The following is a 27,353-nucleotide window of genomic DNA, read 5'->3' on the forward strand; positions in this document are numbered from 1 at the left end:
CAACCCTAGGCGACGCGGGTTTCAGCGGTTACGCTGAAACTTGCGCCGCATATGTTATCTCACCCTATGTGTTTTCCCCTTTTGATGCGGATGTTTGGGGGCCCCAGCACTGCAGCACAAAAAGGAGACTGCATTCTCCTACCACATCATCAGCTTAGGGTGAAACTCACCATGACTTCACCACATGCATGATGATGTCACAGGGAACAAGGAAGTCCCTTCTGCGTCTGTGACTGGGAGGAGAAGAACATTTTAAAAGACAATATCTTAGCACCTTTGTTTGAAAGAGGGAGGTCTATGATTTCAGATAAGGTTGCAAGTCCCTGCAGTATGCATGACTGCCATAAAAACAATAAAATCCTGAAGCAGCACTTAAAGGGACATTATACACTCATTTTTTCTTTGCATAAATGTTTTGTAGATGATCTATTTATATAGCCCATAAAGTTTTTTTTTAAATAAATGTATAGTTTTGCTTATTTTTAAATAACATTGCTCTGATTTTCAGACTCCTAACCAAGCCCCAAAGTTTTATGTGAATACCGTCATATACCTACTCCAGCTTGCTCCTGTTTGTGTAAAGGGTCTTTTCATATGCAAAAGAAGGGGTAGGGGGGAGTGTCTTATTTGCCACTTGCAGTGGGTGTTCTAGCTACCTTTTCAACAGAGCCAAACTGACAGCTTCTAAGTAAGTTTTTAAACCGTTTTATACTGGATTTTTATATCAGTATCTGTGCATCTTATTCTTTATAGTAGTGTCTATTACATGCAGTTATATGAAAATGAGTGTATACTGTCCCTTTAAAGGACCGTTAAGTTCAACATTTCATCAACAGGGACAGGGAAATCAGTGAAAAGAAAAAACATCAAATATGTTCATTAGACAAAATAGAGCTGCTTTATTTATTGCAGAATTTTTCTTAGATATAAAGGTACGCTGTTATTATCATGCAGCTTAATTTGTGTTTTATGTCCCTTTAAGCACCTGTGCAGTGTCTGATGAGGGGGAGGTACACTTTTGGAGCCCCTGTCACCCATCCCTAATAAAGCAGTGGTATAAAAGCCCAATTTGTCTCACAATTTCTTTTAAATGTCTTCCTTGCAAAAATATTTAACACATCTAAACATTTGTCTTTTTCATATGCATAATAGAACATGTGAATTGAATATCCCTTTAACTGTGCCTGCCACACCCTTGTGTAAGCATTGTGTCACACAGAGCTTAAAAGATTTTCTAAAGCTTTTATTTTTAGGGATTAGTTGCCCAGACATTTTTTTTTAATTTTAGTTTCTACACTCTACAGGTTTGACCGTCTACACTAGAATTGTTATTGTTTAAAAAGATAGATAATCCCTTTACTACCCATTCCCCAGCTTTGCACAACCAAAGCCACTACAGACAGCCTCTTATCACATGCTTTTTATTTGCTTTTCACAACAAGAGACTGCTAGTTCATGTGGGCCATATAGATAACATTGTGCTCACACCCGTTTAGTTATTTAAGAGTCAGCACAATACAGCACTAACTGGCTAAAATGCAAGTCAATAGATAATAAATAAAAAGTCATGTGATCAGGGGGCTGTCAGAAGATGCTTAGATACCAGGTAATCACAGAGGTAAAAAGTGTATTAATATAACTGTGTTGGTTATGCAGAACTGGTGCATGGGTAATAAAGGGACTATCTATATTTTAAAACAATAAAAAAATGCTGTTGTAGACTGTCCCTTTAAAATGCAGGTTTCAATAGACAATGTGGGATGAAAGGATTCAGATTGGTCTGAAGGTTTTTAGTGACACACTTTACCTATATACTCCTTATATCACTGTGTTTTCATTTTTATGACCTCAATGTGCCCCTTGGGTTTCACTAGCAGATAGGAAAATCAGGGCCCTAGCATGATATTTAAAGGGACATGAAACCCAAAATCACTCCTTAGCCTAACTAGGTATGATTTTTAACAAGGGTTATCGAGAGAATAAAACAAATGAGATAACAGAAGTAAATTGGAAAGTTGTTTAAAAACTTATGCTGTCTGAATAATGAAAGAAAAAAATTGGATTTTAAGGATATCCCTAAAGCAATTAAAGGGATATGAAACACAATTTTTTTTTCTTTCATGAGTCAGATAGAGCATGCAATTCTAAGCAACTTTCTAATTTACTCCTATTATAATTTTTTTTCTTCATTCTCTTGGTATCTTTATTTGAAAAACAGGAATGTAAACTAAGGAGCCGGCCCATTTTTGGTTCAGAACCTGGGTAAGGCTTGCTGATTGGTGGCTAAAAGTGTCTTGTTTCCATAGCTTTTCTATAACAAGCCTTTTTTTAGTATATGTAGAGATACTACAGGCAAAATCACATATTTCAAATGACAAAATAAAGGTAAATAATCTATTTGGAAACAATTTAATGCACTTCAGCAGTTAAAATGGATCATTGGCAATAAGTTAAAAGAGAAAAAAAACCCACTGTACACTGTCCCTTTAAATGATAGTTAAAGAAATACTAAACCCTAAATTTTTATTTCATGATTCAGATAGAGCATGCAATTTTAAGCAACTTTCTCATTTACTCCTATTATCAATTTTTCATCGTTCTCTTGCTATCTTTATTTGAAAAAGAAGGCATCTAAGCTAAGGAGCCAGCCAATTTTTGGTTCAGTACACTTGTTTATTGGTACTGTCCAATCAGCAAGGACAACCCAGGTTGTGAACCAAAAATGGGCCTGCTTCTAAACTTACATTCTTGCTTTTCAAATAAAGATAGCAGGAGAATGAAGAAAAATGTATAATAGGAGTAAATTGGAAAGTTGCTTAAAATTGCTCTATCTGAATCATGAAAGGAAAAAAATTGGGTTCAGTGTCCCTTTAATTACTCTGGTTTATAAAATAATTAAATATAGTAAAAATGTGTGTGTATTAATATTGTAGAAGTATTAAGGGCCTCGTAGAATTTAAAAGCAATAAAATGCACATATAATAACATATTACCTAAAAATGCCTTTGTACCAGACTTGGTAAGACTGCAGGGTTCACTCTGTCTCCCAGAGGACTCTTGTGAATTACAACCATTCTTGTTTGCCCACCCACTAGAAGTCTCCAAAGCTTACATTCTTAATTCTGCTTTTTCTTATCAAATGCATGCGCTCTTAGCTCTGCTATTTCCCAGTACTGCAAAAATGAGTGCCACATGACTTATGTGGCACTCAGGCAACCAGGTGGCCATACCCGCCTTAGTAACCTATTTATTTTTCATTTGACTTTTGTAAAGGGGCATTAAATTGCTTTTTGAAAGCAACATGGCCTCCAGCCCACATGCAGATAGGTGAAGTCCCACTTGCAAGCTGCAAGAAATGCAGCTCCCGAACAAAACACAGCCAGTGAGCTATTCAGGTGAGGCAATCAAAGCTATCCGCCAGTCACTGGTCAAGTCCTGATGATAAACTGTAATGGTGGGGCTCTCAAACCTCAAACCTGTGTTTAACTGCTTTATTTATAAGCCCTGCCATTTTAAAGTATCACACTTCCAAAATATCTGTCAAGTGTGAAGTTAGAATGAATGTTTCAGTGGCCTGTATTGAGCAAGAATTCACATATTTGTGAAGCATCTTATTACTGAACTTTTACTTTGCAGAAAATCTTCTAGAATTTGTAAATCCTGTTCCTTCTGTTAGAAATTCTTAATTAGAAATTATTGAAATTGAATCTGTTTATCTGGTGAGCTCTCTTAAGGATTATTTAATCCTTTGCCAACTTTTTTTTAAGTTTGCATTATTATTACATTATTGCTTGTATATAACTGTGGGTTAAAATTAAACATTTATGATTCAGACAGAGAATTCAGTTGTAAACAACTTTCCAATATACATATATTATCAAATTTGCTTTGTTCCCTTAATATCCTTTGTGTAAGTGCATACCCAGGTGTGTGTGTGTGTTTATATATGTGTGTGTTTATATATGTGTGTGTGTGTATATATGTGAGTGTGTATGTATGCGTGTGTATGTATGTGTGTGTGTGTGTTTTAAATATCTGTGTATGTGTGTATATGTGTTTGTGTGTGTATGTCTTTGTGTGTGTGTTTGTGTGTGTTTATATTTATGTGTGTGTGTTTATATGTGTTTGTGTGTAGTAATGCTTGGACAGTGGCTGAGAGTAATTTTTATCATCTTTTTCAGTAGTTTCCAATATTAAAGTGGCATTAACCCCTTAACTACCGGCACTTTCAGACAAAAACTTGCCCAAAATACCAGAGAATTTTTAGCATTTTTGCTATCACTCCATTTAAACATAAATAGAGCCTTGTTTTCCATCCTAATGGGAGGAGAGTCCATTGCTTCATTCATCACTTGTGGGAATTAAGAACCTAGTCACCAGGAGGAGGCAAAGACACCCCAGCCAAAGGCTTAAATCCCTCCCCCACTCCCCTCATCCCCCAGTCATTCTTTGCCTTTCGTCACAAGCGGTTAGCAGAGAAGTGTTGGAAGATTCGGAGTAGTCTCTTATGGAGGGTAGTACTCTTCGCAATGGGACTGGAGTTTTAAGTAGTCCTGTCAGCCTCTCAGTGAGAGCATGGGTGGTAGTTAGAGTCCGGAGATGCAGGGAGAGTCTTTCTGCGAAACCATCCAGACTCATATTAACAGCTCCATAAGCAATCAGCGTTGGCGAGTTCGCTGCCTGCTTTCTGCTCTCAAGTCCATGTCAGGAGTTCCGCTACTAACCTGTCACACTTGAAAGGCCGTGTTCCTGTTCCACGGCGTAGATTCTTGTATGATCGTTTCATTATGTACATATGATAATGTAAGAAGACAACTGAGCCGTCCACCTCTGAGGGTTCTCCATCCGGCGAGGTGCGTTCCCTACATTCATCTCCGATTACACATGCAGCTCCCCAGGCCGATCCTAATCCTGCCACGGGAGGGGCCTTTTGGCCACCAGATTTTGCTGAGCAGTTACAGATGGCAGTGTCTGTGGCCTTCAATGCCTTACCACGCCCTGCTAAGCGCAAGCGAAAGGTAAATCATAGCTATCCGTCCCAGGGGTCATCGACTCCGCTGGATGTCTCTGACAGATTATCTGCTGATGAAGGCGACTCCGACTTTTCGGAGGACGCTCTCTCGGGGTCGGAATCGACGACATCTAAGCCTTTGTCTTCGGAGGAGCCAGATTTTACATTTAAGATGGAGCATTTGCACTTCCTGCTAAAAGAAGTTCTAGCTACATTAGAGGTTTCAGAACCGAAATTGCTGGAGGAGCTATCAATCCCTAAACTAGATAGGGTTTACGAGAACAGGGTGGTACCACAGACCTTTCCGGTTTCCAATAAAATGGCTAACATTATTAAGAATGAGTGGGAGAAACTTGGCTCGTCATTTTCCCCCCTCTTCTTCCTTTAAGAAGCTGCTCGCAGCTCGAGCTGTGGGGGCCATTCCTAAAGTGGGTGGTGCTATTTCCACTCTCGCTAAGCAAACTATTCCACTCAAAGATAGCTCTTCGTTCTAGTAACCCATGGACAAAAAAAATGGAGTCCATGTTAAGGAAGATGTTCTTACTCACGGGTTCATTTTTCAACCGGCAGCGGCAGTTGCTGCGGTGGCTGGAGCTGCTTCCTATTGGTGTGACACTCTGTCAGCTATGGTCAAGGTGGAGACTCCCCTCAAGGAGATACAGGAACAAATTAAGGCCTTAAGGGTAGCTCATTCGTTCATCTGTGATGTAAATATGCAGATTATTCGCCTGAATGCCAAGACTTCAGGTTTTTCTGTTCTGGCCCGCAGGGCTCTGTGGCTAAAGTTGTGGTCTGCGGACATGACTTCCAAATCTAGATTACTTTCCCTCCCGTTCCAGGGAAAGGTTCTCTTTGGTCCAGGTTTGGACTCTATTATATCCACGGTCACGGGGGGCAAAGGTGCTTTCCTACCGCAGGATAAAGAATAAGCCTAAGGGTTCTACTTTTCGTCCCTTTCGTTTGGACAAGTCTCAGTGCCAGCAGCCTGCCACGAAAACCGAGCAGTCCAAGGGAGCTTGGAAGCCAGTTCACTCTTGGAACAAGACCAAGCAGAGTAAGAAGCCCGCTGAGACAAAATCGTCACGAAGGGGCGGCCCCCGATCCGTCTCTGGATCTCGTAGGGGGCAGACTATCTCTTTTTGCGTAGGCCTGGATAAGAGACGTTCAGGACCCTTTGGTTCTTTAGGTCAAAGCCCAGGGCTACAGGATAGGATTTAAGACTCATCCACTCAGAAGCAGATTCCTCCTGTAAAATCTTCAAGACCAGAGAAGAGAGACGCCTTCCTCCTCTCTCTGAGTTATCGCCCCGGTCCCTCTAGCAGAAAGAGGTCTGGGGTGATATTCAAACCTTTTCGTGGTCCCAAAGAAGGAGGGCACATTTCGCCCAATTCTGGACTGAAAGTGCCTAAACAAGTTTCTGTCAGTCCTATAGTTCAAAATGGGATTCTGCCCCTAGTGCAGCAGGGACAGTTTATGACGACAATAGATTTGAAGGATGCTTACCTTCATGTGCCAATCCACAAGGACCACTTCAAGTTCCTAAGATTCGCATTTTTGGACCAACACTTCCAATTTGTGGCCCTACCGTTCGGTCTGGCGACTGCCACAAGAGTCTTTACGAAGGTTCTGGGAGTGCTGCTTGCAGTTGCTAGAGCCAGAGGCATTGCAGTGGACCCTTATTTAGGCGATATCCTGGTCCAGGCCCCGTCCTGAAGTCTTGCGGAGGATCACTCAAGGGCTCTTCTTCTTCTCCTTCGATCCCATGGATGGAAGATCAACGAAAGAAAGAGCTGTCTGGTCCCCAGCAACAGGGTGAAATTTCTGGGTACGATAATAGATTCTATTTCCATGAAGATATTCTTGACAGATCAGAGACGTTCCAAGATTGCGTCCAACTGTCTTGCCCTTCAGACCTCCTCAAGGACATCTGTGGCCAGGTGTATGGAGGGATTGGGCTCATGGTATCCAGCATAGATGTCATTCCTTTTGCAAGGTTCCATCTCAGACGGATGCAAGTCTATCAGGATAGGGAGCTGTTTGGGGTGCCAGAAAGGTACAGGGCAGGTTGACTCGAGAGGAGTCGAGTTTACCGATAAATATTCTGGAACTCCGGGCGATATTCAATGCTCTGAGGGCTTGGCCCCCCCTGGGGTCGTTCCGATTCATTAGGTTCCAGTCGGACAACATTACCTCGGTGGCTTAGATAAACCATCAGGGGGGAACGAGAAGCTCCCTAGCTATGAGGGAAGTATCTCGGATTCTGGAATGGGCAGAGAACCACAATTGTTTGCTCTCAGCGATCCACATTCCGGGTGTGAACAACTGGGAAGCATATTTTCTCAGCAGACAATTGTTTCATCCGGGGGAATGGTCTCTCCATCCCGAGGTGATCGCGGAGATCTGCATAAGATGGGGGACCTCATGGTGTCCAGACTCAACTTCAAGCTACCCAGATACGGGTTGCGGTGCCCTGGGAGTTCAACCCACTTAAATTTTCCCACCGTTGCCACTTCTACCCCATGTAGTGGCCCGTATCAAGCAGGAGCAAGCTTCGGCTATTCTGATCCCTCCGTCGTGGCCGCGGAGGACAGGGTTTGCGGATCTGGTGGGGATGTCATCATCTCCTCCATGGAGGTAGAAGCCAATAGGCTCAATCCTATTCCTGTTAGCTGATTGCATCAGCCAATAGGATTTTTTCTACCTTAATTCCGATTGGCTGATAGAATTCTGTTAGCCAATCGAAATCTAAGGGACGCCATCTTGGATGACGTCACTTAAAGGTACCTTCATTCTGTTTTAGTCGTCGGATGAAGAGGATGTCTTGAAGATGGACCCACTCCGCGCCGGATGGATGAAGATAGAAGATGCCGTCTGGATGAAGACTTCTGCCCGTCTGGAGGACCACTTCGCCCGGCTTGGATGAAGACGTCTCCCGGTAAGTCGATCTTCAGGGGGTTAGTGTTAGGTTTTTTAAGGGTGTATTGGGTGGGTTTTATTTTTTAGATTAGGGTTTGGGCGGCAAAAGAGCTAACTGCCCTTTTAACCCCTTAATGACCACAGCACTTTTCCATTTTCTGTCCGTTTGGGACCAGGGCTATTTTTACATTTGTGCGGTGTTTGTGTTTAGCTGTAATTTTCCTCTTACTCGTTTACTATACCCACACATATTATATACCGTTTTTCTCGCCATTAAATGGACTTTTTAAAGATACCATTATTTTCATCATATCTTATCATTTACTATAAAAAAAAATATAAAATATGAGGAAAAAATGGAAAAAACACACTTTTTCTAACTTTGACCCCCAAAATCTGTTACACATCTACAACCACCAAAAAACACCCATGCTAAATAGTTTCTAAATTTTGTCCAGAGTTTAGAAATACCCAATGTTTACATGTTCTTTGTTTTTTTTTGCAAGTTATAGGGCCATAAATATAAGTAGCACTTTGCTATTTCCAAACCACTTTTTTTCAAAATTAGTGCTAGTTAGATTGGCACACTGATATCTTTCAGGAATCCCTGAATATCCATTGACATGTATATATTTGTTTTTTAGAAGACATCCCAAAGTATTGATCTAGGCCCATTTTGGTATAGTTCATGCCACCATTTCACCACCAAATGCGATCAAATAAAAAAAAAGTCAACTTTTTCACAAACTTTAGGTTTCTCACTGAAATTATTTATAAACAGCTTGTGCAATTATGGCACAAATGGTTGTAAATTTTTCTCTGGGATCCCCTTTGTTTAGAAATAGCAGGCATATATGGCTTTGATGTTGCTTTTTGGTAATTAGAAGGCCGCTAAATGCCACTGCGCACCACACGTGTATTATGCCCAGCAGTGAAGGGGTTAATTAGGGAGCATGTAGGGAGCTTTTTGGGGTAATTTTAGCTTTAGTGTAGTGTAGTAGACAACCCAAAGTATTGATCTAGGCCCATTTTGGTATATTTCATGCCACCATTTCACCACCAAATGCGATCAAAAAAAAAAAAGTCAACTTTTTCACAAACTTTAGGTTTCTCACTGAAGTTATTTACAAACAGCTTGTGCAATTATGGCACAAATGGTTGTAAATGCTTCTCTGGGATTCCCTTTGTTCAGAAATAGCAGACATATATGGCTTTGGTTTTGCTTTTTGGTAATTAGAAGGCCGCTAAATGCCACTGCGCACAACACTTGAATTATGCACAGCAGTGAAGGGGTTAATTAGGTAGCTTGTAGGGAGCTTGCAGGGTTAATTTTAGCTTTAGTGTAGAGATCAGCTTCCCACCTGACACATCAGACCCCCTGATCCCTCCCAAAGAGCTCTCTTCCCTCCCCACCCCACAATTGTCCCCGCCATCTTAAGTACTGGCAGAAAGTCTGCCAGTACTAAAATAAAAGGTATCTTTTTTTAAAAAAAAATATCTTTTTTTAGCATATTTACATATGCTGCTGTGTAGGATCCCCCCCAAAACAGCTCTCTAACCCTCCCCCTCTGCCTTATTGGGGGCCATCTTGGGTATTGGCAGCTGTCTGCCAGTACCCAGTTTGCAAATAAAAAAAATTTTTGTTTGTGTTTTCTGTAGTGTAGCTTCCCCCCCCACCCAAGACCAATCCCCCTGCCAGATCCCTTAGATTACTTTCATATGGATTTTTCCCCCCTTTCTCCCACTTATAAAAACATTTTTTTCTGTAGTGTAGCGGTTCCCACCCGCTCCCTCCCCGTGCATGCGCCCGCCCGCCTCCTCCCGTGCACGCGTGCGCCTGTGCGTGCCCCCGGCAATCCCGCCCCCGATTCCGCCCCCTCTCTGACTAAGACGCCATCGATGGCCGCCCACCCGCCTCCCACCCACCAACGAATGCGGTGATCGATGTCCGGTGCAGAGAGGGCCACAGAGTGGCTCTCTCTGCACCGGAGGGGTAAAAATTGTTATTGCAGGATGCCTCAATATCGAGGCATCCTGCAATAACCGGAAAGCAGCTGGAAGTGATCAGGATCGCTTCCAGCTGCTTTCCAGACCGAGGACGTGCAGGGTACGTCCTTGGTCGTTAAGTGACTTTTTTTAGAGGACGTACCCTGCACGTCCTCGGTCGTTAAGGGCAATGCCCATCCTAATGCCCTTTTCAAGGCAATGTGGAGCTTAGGTTTTTTTAGCTAGTATTTTATTTGGGGGGTTGGTTGTTGGGGGGGTTGTTTGTATTTTTTTTTACAGGTAAAAGAGCTGATTACTTTGGGGCAATGCCCCGCAAAAGGCCCTTTTAAGGGATATTGGTAGTTTAGTTTAGGCTAGGGTTTTTTTTTTTTATTTTGGGGGGGCTTTTTTTATTTTAATAGGGCTATTAGATTAGGTGTAATTAGTTTAAATTTCTGTAATTTGTTTATTTTCTGTAATTTAGTGTTTGTTTTTGTACTTTAGCTAATTTAATTTAATTTAGCTAATTGTATTTAATTTAGTTATTTTTTTTAATTATAGTGTAGTGTTAGGTGTTAGTGTAACTTACTGTAGGTTAGGTTTTATTTTACAGGTAAATTTGTCTTTATTTTAACTAGGTAGTTATTAAATAGTTAATAACTATTTAATAACTATTCTACCTAGTCAAAATAAATACAAACTTGCCTGTAAAATAAAAATAAATCCTAAACTGGCTACAATGTAACTATTAGTTATATTGTAGCTATCTTAGGGTTTATTTTACAGGTAAGTATTTAGTTTTAAATAGGAATAATTTAGTTAATGATAGGAATATTTATTTAGATTTATTTAAACTATATTTAAGTTAGGGGGTGTTAGGTTTAGGGTTAGACTTAGGTTTAGGGGTTAATAACTTTAATATAGTGGCGGCGACGTTGGGGGCGGCAGATTAGGGGTTAATAAATGTAGGTAAGTGGCGGCGATGTTAGGGCCGGCAGATTAGGGGTTAATAATATTTAACTAATGTTTGCGAGGCGGGATTGCGGCGGTTTAGGGGTTAATATGTTTATTATAGTGGCGGCGACGTTGGGGGTGGCAGATTAGGGGTTAATAAGTGTAGGTAGGTGGCGGCGACATTGGGTGCAGCAGATTAGGGGTTAATAAATATAATGTAGGTGTCGGCGATGTTGGGGTCAGCAGATTAGGGGTTCATACATATAATGTAGGTGGCAGCGGTGTCCGGAGCGGCAGATTAGGGGTTAAAATTTTATTTTAGTGTTTGTGATGCGGGAGGACCTCGGTTTAGGGGTTAATAGGTAGTTTATGGGTGTTAGTGTACTTTTTAGCACTTTAGTTATGAGTTTTATGCTACGGCGTTGTACCATAAAACTCTTAACTACTGACTTTTAAATGCGTTAGGGATCTTGACAGGGTAGGCTGTACCGCTCACTTTTTGGCCTCCCAGGACAGACTCGTAATACCGGCACTATGGAAGTCCCATAGAAAAAAGACTTTACAAAGTTTACGTAAGTCGTTTTGCGGTAAGGCCAAAGAAGTGTGCGGTGACCCTAAACCTTCAAGACTCGTAATACCAGCAGGCGTAAAAAAGCAGCGTTAGGACCTCTTAACGCTGCTTTTTACCCTAACGCACAACTCGTAATCTAGCCGCTTGTGTGCTGTTTATCTTATCTCCACTGCTGAGGTCAGTTAGGTACAGACATAAATGAGCTCCTGCACATATAAAGTAATGACTGTGCAGCAGGTAGTAGTGCCAGGGCTTTGAATATCACAGAAACAAAGGTTGTAAAATAAATAATGAAAGCACACTGCAATGTTTTTTTTACTGTACATAATTAAACATTTTACGGGGTTTAAAGTTTGGGCTTAAAGTCTCAAAAATGTTTTTTCATTATTCAGATAGAGCATACAGTTTCAAGCAACTTTCCAACTTAATTCTGTTAATCAGTTTGCTTTGTTCCTTTGTTGAAAAACATATCCAGGCTCAGGAGCAGCAATGCATTGCTGGAAGCTAACTGCTGATTGGTGGCCATACCAATATGCCTCTTGTCATTGGCTCAATAAATGTGTTCAGCTAGCTCCCAGTAGCGCATTGCTGCTCCTGAGCCTACCTAGGTATGCTTTTCAACAACATATATCAAGAGAACAAAACAAATTAGATAAGAGAAGTAAATTGATAAGTTAGGTAAAACTACATTATCTGTCTGATTCATGAAAGTTAATTATTTTTTTTTACTTTAACCCCTTAATGGCCACCACACTTTTCCATTTTCTATCCTTTTTGGACCAAGGTTATTTTTACATTTCTGCGGTGTTTGTGTTTAGCTGTAATTTTCCTCTTACTCATTTACTGTACCCACACATATTATATATACCGTTTTTTTCTAAAGATACCATTATTTTCATTAAATCTTATAATTTACTATAAAAAAGTTATAAAATATGAGGAAAAAATGGAAAAAAACACACTTTTTCTAACTTTGACCCCCAAAATCTGTTACACATCTACAACCACCAAAAAACACCCATGCTAAATAGTTTCTAAATTTTGTCCTGAGTTTAGAAATACCCAATGTTAACATGTTCTTTGCTTTTTTTGCAAGTTATAGGGCCATAAATATAAGTAGCACTTTGCTATTTCCAAACCATTTTTTTTTTCAAAATAAGCGCTAGTTACTGATATCTGTCAGGAATCCCTGAATATCCCTTAACATGTATATATTTTTTTTAGAAGACAACCCAAAGTATTGATCTAGGCCCATTTTGGTATATTTCATGCCACCATTTCAACGCCAAAATTCGATCAAATAAAAAAAATCGTTCACTTTTTCACAAATTTGTTCACAAACTTTAGGTTTCTCACTGAAATTATTTACAAACAGCTTGTGCAATTATGGCATAAATGGTTGTAAATGCTTCTCTGGGATCCCCTTTGTTCAGGCATATATGGCTTTGGCGTTGCTTTTTGGTAATTAGAAGGCCGCTAAATGCCATTGCGCACCACACGTGTATTAAGCCCAGCAGTGAAGGGGTTAATTAGGGAGCATGTAGGGAGCTTTTTGGGGTCATTTTAGCTTTAGTGTAGTGTAGCAGACAACCCAAACTACCCATTTTGGTATATTTTATGCCACCATTTCACCGCCAAATGCGATCAAATTAAAAAAAAATGTAAAATTTTTCACAATTTTAGGTTTCTCACTGAAATTATTTACAAACAGCTTGTGCAATTATGACACAAATGGTTATAAATGCTTCTCTGGGATCCCCTTTGTTGAGAAATAGCAGACATATATGGCTTTGGCGTTGCTTTTTGGTAATTAGAAGGCCGCTAAATGCCGCTGCGCATCACACGTGTATTATGACTAGCAGTGAAGGGGTTAATTAGGTAGCTTGTAGGTTGCTTGCAGGGTTAATTTTAGCTTTAGTGTAGAGATCAGCCTCCCAAACAGCTCTCTTCCCTCCCCCACCCCACAATTGTCCCCACCATCTTAAGTACTGGCAGAAAGTCTGCCAGTACTAAAATAAAAGGTATATTTTAAAAAATATATATATTTTTTAAGCATATTTACATATGCTGCTGTGTAGGATCCTCCCTTAGCCCCCAACCTCCCTGATCCCACTCCCCCACCCCCCAACAGCTCTCTAACCCTCCCCCTCTACCTTATTGGGAGCCATCTTGGGTACTGGCAGTTTACAAAAAAAATTGTTTGTTTTTTAAATTTTCTTTTTCTGTAGTGTAGCCCCCCTAAAGACCAACCCCCCTTTCTCCCACTTCGTAGCAATACATTTTTCTGTAGTGTAGTGGTTCCCACCCGCCCCGTGCGTGCCCCCGGGGATCCGCCCACGATCCGCACCCCTCTTCTTACCAGAAGCCATCAATGGCCGCCCACCCGCATCCCACATCGGCTCCCACCCACCAACGATTGCAGCCATCGATGTCCGGTGCAGAGAGGGCCACAGAGTGTGTCTCTCTACATCGGATGGCCAAGGATGGTTATTGCAGGATGCCTCGATATCGAGGCATCACTGCAATAACCGGAAAGCGCTGGAAGTGATCAGGATCGCTTCCACCGCTTTCCAAGACCGACGACGTGCAGGGTTCGTCCTCGGTCGTTAACTGTATTTTGTTGGAGGACATACCCTGCACGTCGTGGGTCGTTAAGGGGTTAAAGGGATATTCCGGCCAAATTACAAATACACATAGATGAATTTCATCTTTGAATAGAAACATATTTGCAAAATACATGTGTTGATAAAAATGTTTCTAGTAAAAGTTCCAATTTTAGTTGGAATGTCCCTTTAATGTCCTTTTTAGAAGTCAGCACCACAACAGCAGTACACTACTGGGAGTTAGCTGGTGAGCCAATGACAAGAGACTAATGTGTGTAGCCACCAATCACCAGCTAGCTCTAAGTAATGTAGGATATGTACATATTCTTAAAAAAAAAGGATATCAAAGGAGTAAAGTAAATTTGAAAATAGATGTGAATTTAAAAGTGTCTTCAAATAAAATTATCTATCTCAATCATTCAAGTTTAATTGTGGCTTTCCCATCCCTTTAACATCTTCACAGTATATGAATTGAATTCCTTTTGTCTTTTGTTTCAGGTCAGCTGAGGAACTTACAGGTAGAGCTGGAACAAGAGAAAGAGAGTCAGACCTTGAAATCTGCATTTGAATTGTAAGTGTTTCCAGGGGTTAAACACATAGGTTATATGCAAGCGACAGAGCAATAATACAATGCTGTAACACATTAGAGCGTTTTCTTTTTGCACTTTTGTGTCACTTTAATTGCTTTTCATTAGAGCAGAATGAGGGAGCTTCAGGAGTATGCACGTGTTTTCAACACTGTGTATAAAATTGTTACAAACATTGTTGTAGCACTGCTGCCATATAGTGCTCAAGACACGTGCACACACTCCTGAGCTTACTTTAGTATGTGCTTAAGGAAGGAGCTACATATCAACAAAGGATTACAAGATAAGAAATTACATTTGATAAAATAAGTTAAATGGAAACGTATTACGTTTTTACACTCTGTCTGAATCAGAAGTTTAATTTTGACTGCTGTGTTCCTTTAAAAGGACAGTGTAATTTCTTTCATATAGGTGGCAAGAGTCCATGAGCTAGTAACTTCTGGGATATGCATTCCTACCAGGAGAGGGCAAAGTTTCCCAAACCTCAAATGCCTATAAATACACCTCCCACCTTTCCATCTTAATATGAGGAGAGTCCACGGCTTCATTCCTTCCTTGTGGGAATACTGAACCTGGCCACCAGGAGGAGGCAAAGACACCCCAGCCAAAGGCTTAAATACCTCCCCCACTCCCCTCATCCCCCAGTCATTCTTTGCCTTTCGTCACAAGAGGTTGGCAGAGAACTGTCAGAAGATACAGAGTAGTTTCTTATGGAGAGTAGTACTCTTCGAAATGGGACTGGAGTTTTAAGTAGTCTTGTCAGCCTCTCAGTGAGAGCATTGGCGAATGTTAGAGTCTGGAGATGCAGGGAGAGTCTTTCTGTGAACCCATCCAGACTTATATTAACAGTTCCTAAGCAATCAGTGTTGACGAGTTTCACTGCCTGCTTCTATCACTCAAGTCCATGTCGGGAGCAAATACACATTTGATAATGCAAGAAGACAGGGTTACAGTGTGACTCCTTTTATCTGAATGGAATCGAGGGTCAATATCTCCGGAAGGGGATTATTGAACAAGAAGGATTAATCACATATTTTTAATATCGTGTTTATGCTGTGACATGTGTGAGATGTGGCTCAGGGCAGATGTTGGAACGTACAGGTTTTACTTTCTCTTTGGAGCGCTGCGCAGCCAGTTAGGCTTGGCACGCTTTTTGTGGGGCAGGGGCGGTCCTGCATGGCGCATTCTCTTCTTCCTGAACGTGCGGTGTCTGGAGACGAAGCGGTTTCTCTCTTAGGCCTGGGTCATAGGAGGTGGTGAGTGCCCCAGCCATTGGGGGTATAAAGGTGCCATTTATCTTTGTTTTAGCCCTTTTTATAAGTGCAAGCTATGGAGGACTCTGATACGTTAGAGGGTACTCCCTTTTTACCTAAAGCTAATGCCTGTCTATATTGTAAGGAGGCCACGGTATACCCGCCTGTTCAATTATGTTCCACATGCCTTGATAAAGTAATCTTATCAAAGAAAGCTAATATATTTAGTACTATTGAGCCTTCTACCTCTGAGGAGTCTCCGTCCCATGAGGTGCGCACCCTACATTAATCTCCTAATACACATGCAGCTTCCCGTAGCACTCCTATTCCTCCATCTGAAGGGGCCCTTTTACCGCCAGACTTTACTGAACAGTTACAGACGGCAGTGTCTGCGGCCTTTAGTGCTTTACCTCGCACTGCTAAGCGCAAGAGAAAGGTTAAATATTGCTATCCTTCCCAGGGGTCATCTACTAGCTTATTGGATTTATCTGATACAAGATTATCCGATGATGAAGACACCTCTGATACTTCAGAGGATGCTCTTTCTGGGTCGGAATCTGCTGTCTCTAAGCCTCCAGCGGCGGAGGAACCAGACTTTTGATTTAGGATTGAACACTTACGCTTTCTGCTAAAGGAGGTGTTGGCTACTTTAGAGGTTCCAGAACCTAACTTACCTGAGGAACCTAGCATTCCTAAATTAGATAAGGTCTTTGGGGACAGGGTTGTACCACAAACTTTCCCGGTTCCCGTAAAGATGGCGAACATTATTAAGAATAAATGGGAAACACTCGGTTCTTCTTTTTCCCCTTCTTCCTTTAAGAAATTGTTCCCGGTTCCGGACTCTCAGTTGGAGTTGTGGGGTTCCGTCCCTAAGGTAGACGTGCTATCTCCACACTTGCTAAACACACTACTATCCCACTTGAGGATAGTTCGTCGTTTAAAGAGCCCATGGATAAGAAGCTGGAAAATCTATTAAGAAAAAAATTTCAGCATACAGGATATTTGTTCAAACCAGCAGCGGCTGTTACCTACTGATGCGACTCCTTATCTGAGTTGATTGAGGTTCCCCTCGACACAATCCTGGAAAGAATTAGGGCCTTAAGGGTAGCTAATTCTTTTATTTGTGATGCAAATATGCAGATTATTCGCCTGAACGCCAAGGCTTCAGCTTTTCTGTGCTAGCCCGTAGGGCACTCTGGCTGAAATCTTGGTCTGCGGACATGACTTTAAAGTCTAGACTTCTTTCTCTCCCATTCAAGGGAAAGATTATTTCTGGTCCAGGCCTGGACTCTATCATATCCATGGTTACTGGAGGCAAAGGTGCCTTTTTAACTGCAGGATAAGAAGAACAAGCCTAAGGGACAAGGTCCTAATTTTTGTTCCTTTCGTTCGGACAAATCCCATAGTCAGCAGCCCTCTGCAAAGCCGGAGCAGTCCAAGGGAACTTGGAAACCTCCTCAGTCCTGCAATAAATCCAAGCAGAATAAGAAGCCCGCCGAGTCAAAGTCAGCATGAAGGGGCGGCCCCGATCCGGCTTTGGATCTGGTAGGGGGCAGACTGTCACTCTTTTCAGAAGCTTGGTTTAGGGACGTGCAAGACCCGTGGGTACTGGAGGTCATCGCTCAGGGATACAGGATAGGTTTCAAGTCTCATCCTCCCAGGGGCAGATTCCTCTTATCAATCCTGTCTTCAAGGCCAGAAAAGAGTGAGGCTTTTCTAGGGTATGTGAGGGATCTCTCTGCCCTGGGGGTCATTGTACCGGTACCTCCAACAGAGAGAGGTCTGGGATACTACTCAAACCTGTTTGTGGTCCCAAAGAATAAGGGTACTTTTCGTCCAATTCTGGACCTAAAGTGTTTAAACAAATTCTTGTCTGTCCCCTCATTCAAGATGGAGACAATAAGGTCCATTCTTCCTTTAGTCCAGGAAGGACAATTTATGACCATGATAGATCTGAAGGATGCCTACCTTAACGTCCCTATACACAATGAACACTTCAAGTTCCTAAGATTTGAGTTCATGGACCAGCACTTCCAGTTCATTGCACTTCCGTTTGGTCTAGCTACTGCTCCAAGAGTTTTTATGATGGTTCTAGGGGCTCTGCTCGCAGTGGCCAGAACCAGAGGGATTGCAGTGGCGCCATACTTAGACGATATTTTGGTTCAAGCACCATCCTGTTGTCTGGCAGACGACCATTCGAAAGCTCTTCTTTCTCTTCTTCAATCTCATGGATGGAAGATAAACTTAGAAAAGAGTTCTCTTATTCCCAGTACCAGGGTGGAGTTCCTGGGTACGATAATAGATTCCATATCTATGAGGATATCTTTTCTTGCAGACCAGAGACGTTACAAGCTAACTTCCAAATGTCTTGCCCTCCAGACCTCCTTCAGGCCATCTGTGGCACGGTGTATGGAGGTATTTGGACGCATGGTGTCCTGCATGGATATCATTCCCGTTGCCAGATTCCATCTCAGACCTCTTCAGCTGTGCATGCTGAGACAGTGGAACGACAATCATTCAGATCTGTCTCAACAGATTTCTCTGGACAGCCGGTCAAGAGAATTGCTCTCCTAGTGGCTTTGTCCAGATCACCTGTCCCAAGGGACGTCCTTCTTGAGACCATCCTGGGAGATTGTGATTACGGACGTGAGTCTCTCAGGATGGGGAGCTGTTTGGGGTGCCAGGAAGGCACAGGGCCTGTGGATTCGAGAGGAATCCCTCCTCCCGATCAACATCTTGGAACTTTGAGCGATCCTCAATGCTCTAAAGGCTTGGCCCCTTCTGGGTTCGACCCAGTTTATCAGATTCCAATCGAACAACATAACCTCGGTGGCTTACATCAACCATCAGGGGGGAATAAGAAGCTCCCTAGCAATGAGGGAAGTATCTCGGATTCTGGAGTGGGCGGAGGCCCACAGCTGTTGGCTGTCAGCAATCCACATTCCGGGTGTGGACAACTGGGAAGTGGATTTTCTCAGCACACAATTCTTTCATCCTGGGGAATGGTCTCTCCATCCCAAAGTGTTTGCGAAAATATGCAACCGGTGGGGGATGCCGGAAATAGATCTCATGGCGTCTCGTCTCAATACCAAGCTACCCAGATATGGGTCAAGGTCCAGGGATCCTCAGGCGGCGCTAATAGATGCATTAGCAGTGCCTTGGAGGTTCAGTCTAATCTACCTTTTCCAACTCCTTCCTCGTGTAGTGGCCCGCATCAAGCAGAGCAGGCGTCAGTGATACTGATTGCTCCATCGTGGCCGCGAAGGATGTGGTTCGCGGATCTAGTGAGGATGTCATCTTTTCCTCCATGGAGGTTACTTTGTCGCAGGGATCTGGAACAAGGTCCTTTTGTTCATCAAAATCTAGATTAGTCCTAGCCAAGAGAGGTTTTTCTGAGAGAGTTATTGATACTCTCATTCAAGCCCGTAAGCCGGTTACTCGTCGCATCTATCATAAGCTGTGAAGGACCTACTTATTCTGGTGTGAAGAGCGTGGATTTCCCTAGTATAAGGTCAGGGTTTCCAGGATTCTTTCTTTTCTCCAGATTGGTCTGGAGAAGGGCCTTTCGGCTAGCTCTCTTAAGGGACAGATTTCGTCCCTATCTGTTTTACTGCACAAGAGGCTCGCTGAGCTTCCAGACGTCCAGTCCTTTGTTCAGGCTCTGTCTAGAATCAAACCTGTGTTTCGACCTAGCGCTCCTCCTTGGAGCTTAAATCTTGTTCTTAAGGTTTTGCAGAGGGCTCCATTTGAGCCTATGCACGGCCTTGACATTAAATTATTATCTTGGAAGGTTCTCTTTTAACTGGCTATTGCCTCGGCACACAGAGTATTTGAGATGGCTGCCTTGCAATGTAAGCCCCCTTAACTAGTATTCCATGCTGATAAGGCTGTTCTTCGTACTAGGTTAGGTTTTCTTCCTAAGGTTGTTTCTGATCGTAACATCAATCAGGAGATTGTTGTTCCTTCCTTGTGTCCTAGCCCTTCTTCTTCGAAGTAGCGGTTACTTCATAATTTGGATGTGGTTCAGGCCTTGAAGTTCTATCTTCAAGCCACTAAGGAGTTTAGACAGACTTCTTTGTTTGTTGTCTATTCTGGGAAGTGTAAGGGGCGGAAAGCCTCATCCACTACCTTGTCTTTTTGGTTGAGGAGCATTATTCGCTTAGCTTATGAAACAGTGGGACATAAGCCTCCTCAGAGGATTAAGGCTCATTCTACTAGAGCAGTGGCTTCCTCTTGGGCCTTTAAGAATGAGGCATCTATGGAGCAGATTTTTAAGGCGGCTACCTGGTCCCCCTTACTTACCTTTTCAAAATTTTGACGTTTTTGCTTTGGCTGAAGCATCTTTTGGGAGAAAGGTTTTGCAGGCTGTGGTGCCCTCAGAATAGGGTCCGCCTCTCGTTTTACCCTCCCGTTTCATTCAGTGTCCTCTAGAGCTTGGGTATATGTTTCCCACAAGTAAGAAATTAAGCCGTGGACTCTCCTCATATTAAGATGGAAAATATACATTTTGCTTACCAGATTATTTCCTTTCCATCTGTATGAGGAGAGTCCACGGCCCCCGTCTGTTTTATCCGTTTTTTGTTCTTCTGGCGCCATTTATACCCTGATATTTCTCCTACTGTTCCTTGTTTCCTCTGCAGAATGACTGGGGGATGAGGGGAGTGGGGGAGGTATTTAAGCCTTTGGCTGGGGTGTCTTTGCCTCCTCCTGGTGGCCAGGTTCAGTATTCCCACAAGTAAGGAATGAAGCCGTGGACTCTCCTCATACAGATGTAAAGGAAATTATCTGGTAAGTATAATTTGTTTTCTTCTGTGAAAGGCGCTTCTAAACATATTGAAGCCCAGTTCCTCTCTAAGTACAGTGTTTGTCTGAGGGATGTGAATTGAGTATTGCCTGATGATTCCATGTTTTGGCCTATGGGAAATCTATTCTAGGGCTCTCTGTCAATATGGTTGCAGGCATTCATCTGCTGCCTCCAATTACAGATCGACATTATACTCCATTACCATTGCTGATATGTTTCAGTACTGGTTTGGCTGTCTGCTATATGTGGATGGGTGTCTTCTGGTAAGTATATATAATTTTTTTAACCCTCTCAGCTATGGAAGGCACTTTATGTTATAAAGTTCTTAATGTATATTGCATATATTATCCATTAGTCAGGTCTGTTAATATTTCCCTTTGCAGTCACACAGTTTCAGAATGGAAATTATGTTTATGGGAAAATGTATGTATTTTTTTTTTACCTGGGGTTCTGGTTAGCTGTTATCATAGAGTCTGGGGGTTTTTTTAAGTTTTTGCGGGCAAATTAGGCTCACAATGACGCAAATTGCATCATTTTATTGCGTCATTTCTGGCGCAAAATCGCACCTGCTGTGACGCAAGTTCCGTCATATTATTGCGTCATTTTTGGCGTGAGGTCGCACCTGTTGTGACGCGAGTTGCGTCATTTTTGGCGCAAGGTCACACCTGTTATGACGTGAGTTGCGTTTTTTCAGTGCGTCGTTCTTGGCGCCAAAATTTGTTATATTAAGCCTCTCCCTCTAATACTCGCTTCTCTCATTATAATATAGAGAGCTATGATGCTTGCTTTTGATTTTACTTTTTGTATAAGAATTTTGTCATAAGCATTTTTTTCCATTCCTGAAACTGCTATATTGATGAAATTTTGTATTTTGTTTAAATTAAATTTTTTCTTTTTTGTTACATTACAAGATTGTCTTAAACTGAACCTGCCTCTGATATTATTGTAGGAACTAACACAATTCTACCAAAGCTAAGTGTGTTTGTTGTAAACAAGCTGATCTTATTTCTTCAGCTCAAGTATGTGGCAAATGATTACATGCTGATAATGTTTCTATGAGTACAAATACATCTACTGTTATTCCTTCTCAGTCTAATGTACCTGATATTCCTGCAGATATGAAATTTTTTATTGCTGCAGCCATAGAGAAGGCTATGACTGCTATTCCGCCTTCAAATAAACGTAAAAGGTCTTTCCAAACTTGTCATAGATCTAATAAATTTTGTACTGATCGACAGCTTACTGAAATATCCTCTACTGATGAGGGTTCCTCTGGCTTCTTTTTTATTTAAAATTGAACATATTCGTTCTCTATTAAAGGAAGTATTGTTTACTTTAGGTATTGAGGAGTCTAGTCCTCCTGATAGCAAAGCTAATAATCGTTTAAATTCTGTATTTAATACTTCTGAGGTTACTCCTGAAGTTTTTCCTATTCCAGATGCTATCTCCAATATGATTGCTAAAGAATGGTCTAAACCTGGTACCTCTTTTAACCCTTCTTCTAGGTTTAAGAAGTTGTATCCTTTACCTGTGGCTAGTGTAGAGTTTTGGGAAAAGGTCCCTAAGGTTGATGAGGCTATTTCCACTCTTGCCAAACGTACTACTATTCCTATGGAAGATAGAACTTCTTTTAAGGATCCTTTAGATAGGAAACTTGAATCTTACCTTAGAAGAGCATATTTACATACTGGCTATATTCTTAGGCCCCTCTTCAGAAGCAGCCTTTGGTAGAAAGGTTCTTCGGGCAGCTGTCACCAAACAATGAAATGATAGGTTTTTGGTAAAATTAGAAGAAAAAAAGTCTGTTTTGGAAATCTCTGGGATGTGCACTTTAAACAAATGTACTGTTTTGTGGTACATACTGATATTGGAGTATAGCTTAGGCCATTAATGCTGTGGAGTGTGTATTTTAAATTCAGTAGACTATAATAATATGAATTTTTAACTTCTGGTGGCCGTTGAAACAAGATGGATGCAATTGTTAGAGCTCTTCCAAGATTGCATCTAATAACCCCTCTGTGTATCTGATATCTTATGCCATCCTTGCCTCCCTTGGCTTCTTAAGTGCCTGGGAACATTTGAGGATAGAGAGGTCAACATTGTCTCTACCCCGGAAGACATTAAAATTTCTTCTATTAATATTGGGACAGAACCCCTGTTTTTCTCTCTCTCACGTCTGATAAACTTCTCAGTTGACACCTTTTTATCACTCAGCAGTGGCATGGCTGATTGTACAGCACGGATTACTGAAGAATTAGTCTCTCTATTTCTGCCGCTTTTAGATAACTTGGCCCTCTCCTGCACTGCTCTTTATAATGAGGTGCATGCAGCAATTCCACCAGAACAAGAGCAGATGAATTGTGCTCCGCCATCTTCTATCTCTTGCTCAACAGATGTTTGCTCCGGTGAGGAAATACAGATTGTTGTGCATGACAGCTGCATTACAGCACAACCTCTATGCGCAAAGCAGAGGCAATCGGCAGAAAAATAACCCACCAACACCTACTTGTCTCTCGCAATTTGACGCATAGGGGCCCATTTATCAAGCTCCGTAAGGAGCTTGTGGGCCCGTGTTTCTGCGAGTCTTCAGACTCGCCAGAAACACAAGTTATGGAGCAGTGGTCTAAAGACCGCTGCTCCATAACCCTGTCCGCCTGCTCTGATGAGGCGGACAGGAATCGCCGGAAATCAACCCGATCGAGTGCGATCGGGTTAATTGACACCCCCCCTGCTGGTGGCCGATTGGCCGCGAGTCAGCAGGGGGCGGCGTTGCACCAGCAGCTCACAAGAACTGCTGGTGCAATGCTGAATACGGAGAGCGTATTGCTCTCCGCATTCAGCGATGTCTGTCGGACCTGATCCGCAGTGTCAGATCAGGTCCGACAGACATATGATAAATAGGCCCCATATTCTTAAAGCAAAACCAGAGGATCGGTCACGAGACTGGGCCCATGGATTTGGACACTGGTTCTAGAGTATGTGTATCTCAGGATGACAAATCAGAGATAAGTCTTGCTAATGGCGAAAATGGGAAGTTGCAATTAGTTTTACCAGTGGTAGAGTTAGATGCAACTAAATCCAAAAGTGTGGAGAAGAGCAAGAGGACATTTTCTTTATGTTCAGTATATATTGCTTTTGGCTGTTTACGTTGCCTCTATTTATTGTTTTGCCTTCTTTACGGCTTACACCTACTTCTGGCATTTTCCTGTGTAACGACTGTGGTGGGGTAAATAAAATGCAAACAATGCAGTCAGAGCTTTGAAAATATTGTCACAAAGTACTACCTGTTTAAACTATGCAAGGTTTCCTGTAACATAACACCCGGTGGCATAGACAATATGCTGACTTAAATATCAATGTGCTTCCTGGTTCCATTTGGGATATTTGAAAAATATAAAGCTTACATTTTTTATGTTTTGTTGTTAATTCATATTCATCTGGATTGCTTACCCCTGGTATACTTTGAGCTATTTGAAATCTCTAATGGCTACAGTTAATGTTTGCTGTAAATCTATAGTCCTGTTACTATTTAGTATTTTGATGACCCTCAATGTCAGTTTAGACCTTATTCAGACTAGCTGTAAGCAGCCTACTATACTGATTTTACACTATTTGTATGTTGGATATAAACTAAAGTTCTTGATGATAAGAAGTTCTCTTCTATTTAATTTTATTATACATTCTTTCCTGCGCTAATGGGCTTCTTTGATCGGCATACATTTAGTTGCTTTGTTTATTATTTTGTTATATTGGAAATTAAGGAGTTCAGGGGGGAATTGCATGTTATTTTATTTGATCTCCATGCTGAAAGTATATCCCTGACTCATACCATCCATGTATTACACCATGATATAGCAAACACTTATATTTAGTCATGTGATGTACCCGAGCTCCTTTAATAAAAAGAATTATAAAAAAAACTATATGAATTATTCACCTTCATTGATAAAAAATAAATATAATGGTATATGTATTTTTATCACAATTCTTTTTTTTTTTAAATACATTTTTATTGAGGTTTAATATTCAATAACAGATAAGCAGTATATCAAATGGCATACTGGTACAAAAGGAAAACATTTTTTTTATATCTGTTACATCACAGAAATGTTTAAGTATTTAAAAGATTAACCTAATATTTTCAAGGGAGACATAGAGGAGAAAAAAGAAGAAGAAAACAGAATTTATGTTTACCTGATAAATTACTTTCTCCAACGGTGTGTCCGGTCCACGGCGTCATCCTTACTTGTGGGATATTCTCTTCCCCAACAGGAAATGGCAAAGAGCCCAGCAAAGCTGGTCACATGATCCCTCCTAGGCTCCGCCTACCCCAGTCATTCGACCGACGTTAAGGAGGAATATTTGCATAGGAGAAACCATATGGTACCGTGGTGACTGTAGTTAAAGAAAATAAATTATCAGACCTGATTAAAAAACCAGGGCGGGCCGTGGACCGGACACACCGTTGGAGAAAGTAATTTATCAGGTAAACATAAATTCTGTTTTCTCCAACATAGGTGTGTCCGGTCCACGGCGTCATCCTTACTTGTGGGAACCAATACCAAAGCTTTAGGACACGGATGAAGGGAGGGAGCAAATCAGGTCACCTAAATGGAAGGCACCACGGCTTGCAAAACCTTTCTCCCAAAAATAGCCTCAGAAGAAGCAAAAGTATCAAATTTGTAAAATTTAGAAAAAGTGTGCAGTGAAGACCAAGTCGCTGCCTTACATATCTGATCAACAGAAGCCTCGTTCTTGAAGGCCCATGTGGAAGCCACAGCCCTAGTGGAGTGAGCTGTGATTCTTTCAGGAGGCTGCCGTCCGGCAGTCTCATAAGCCAATCGGATAATGCTTTTAATCCAGAAGGAGAGAGAGGTAGAAGTTGCTTTTTGACCTCTCCGTTTACCAGAATAAACAACAAACAAAGACAAAGTTTGTCTGAAATCCTTAGTAGCTGCTAAGTAAAATTTGAGAGCACGAACTACATCCAAGTTGTGCAACAAACGTTCCTTCTTTGAAACTGGATTAGGACACAAAGAAGGCACAACTATCTCCTGGTTAATGTTTTTGTTAGAAACAACTTTTGGAAGAAAACCAGGTTTAGTACGCAAAACCACCTTATCTGCATGGAACACCAGATAAGGAGAAGAACACTGCAGAGCAGATAATTCTGAAACTCTTCTAGCAGAAGAAATTGCAACCAAAAACAAAACTTTCCAAGATAATAACTTAATATCAACGGAATGTAAGGGTTCAAACGGAACCCCCTGAAGAACTGAAAGAACTAGGTTGAGACTCCAAGGAGGAGTCAAAATTTTGTAAACAGGCTTGATTCTAACCAGAGCCTGAACAAAGGCTAGAACATCTGGCACAGCTGCCAGCTTTTTGTGAAGTAACACAGACAAGGCAGAAATCTGTCCCATCAAGGAACTTGCAGATAATCCTTTTTCCAATCCTTCTCGAAGGAAGGATAGACTCTTAGGAATCTTAACCTTGTCCCAAGGGAATCCTGCAGATTCACACCAACAGATATACCAAATAATGTGGTAATTTTTCTGGTTACAGGCTTTCAGGCCTGAACAAGAGTATTAATAACAGAATCTGAGAACCCTCGCTTTGATAAGATCAAGCGTTCAATCTCCAAGCAGTCAGCTGGAGTGGGTCGAACGGACCTAAGAACAAGAAGGTCTCGTCTCAAAGGTAGCTTCCATGGTGGAGCCGATGACATATTCACCAGATCTGCATACCAAGTCCTGCGTGGCCACGCAGGAGCTATCAAAATCACCGACGCCCTCTCCTGATTGATCCTGGCTACCAGCCTGGGGATGAGAGGAAACGGCGGGAACACATAAGCTAGTTTGAAGGTCCAAGGTGCTACTAGTGCATCCACTAGAGCCGCCTTGGGATCCCTGGATCTGTACCCGTAGTAAGGAACTCTGAAGTTCTGACGAGAGGCCATCAGATCCATGTCTGGAATGCCCCACGGTTGAGTGACTTGGGCAAAGATTTCCGGATGGAGTTCCCACTCCCCCGGATGCAATGTCTGACGACTCAGAAAATCCGCTTCCCAATTTTCCACTCCTGGGATGTGGATAGCAGACAGGTGGCAGGAGTGAGACTCCGCCCATAGAATGATTTTGGTCACTTCTTCCATCGCTAGGGAACTCCTTGTTCCCCCCTGATGGTTGATGTATGAACTTGGCCCTCGCTAACTGAGGCCAAGCTTTGAGAGCATTGAATATCGCTCTCAGTTCCAGAATATTTATCGGTAGAAGAGATTCTACCCGAGACCAAAGACCCTGAGCTTTCAGGGATCCCCAGACCGCGCCCCAGCCCATCAGACTGGCGTCGGTCGTGACAATGACCCACTCTGGTCTGCGGAAGGTCATCCCTTGTGACAGGTTGTCCAGGGACAGCCACCAACGGAAAGAGTCTCTGGTCCTCTGATTTACTTGTATCTTCGGAGACAAGTCTGAATAGTCCCCATTCCACTGACTGAGCATGAACAGTTGTAATGGTCTTAGATGAATGCGCACAAAAGGAACTATGTCCATTGCCGCTACCATCAAACCTATCACTTCCATGCACTGCGCTATGGAAGGAAGAGGAACGGAATGAAGTATCCGACAAGAGTCTAGAAGTTTTGTTTTTCTGGCTTCTGTCAGAAA

The 27,353-nt window shown here is 42.0% G+C and overlaps 1 protein-coding gene across 1 annotated transcript in view; it reads left to right on the forward strand.

Annotated features, from left to right (window-relative positions):
• Positions 1-27,353, forward strand: part of GOLM1 (golgi membrane protein 1) — a 429,996-nt gene that overhangs the window by 277,672 nt on the left and 124,971 nt on the right. The window contains exon 5 of the mRNA XM_053702432.1: positions 14,540-14,612. Within this exon, the coding sequence (XP_053558407.1) occupies positions 14,540-14,612 (73 nt within the window). The remainder of the gene's footprint in view (positions 1-14,539; positions 14,613-27,353) is intronic.

This window comes from Bombina bombina, chromosome 2 (assembly GCF_027579735.1).
Source record: "Bombina bombina isolate aBomBom1 chromosome 2, aBomBom1.pri, whole genome shotgun sequence".
NCBI lineage: Eukaryota > Metazoa > Chordata > Amphibia > Anura > Bombinatoridae > Bombina > Bombina bombina.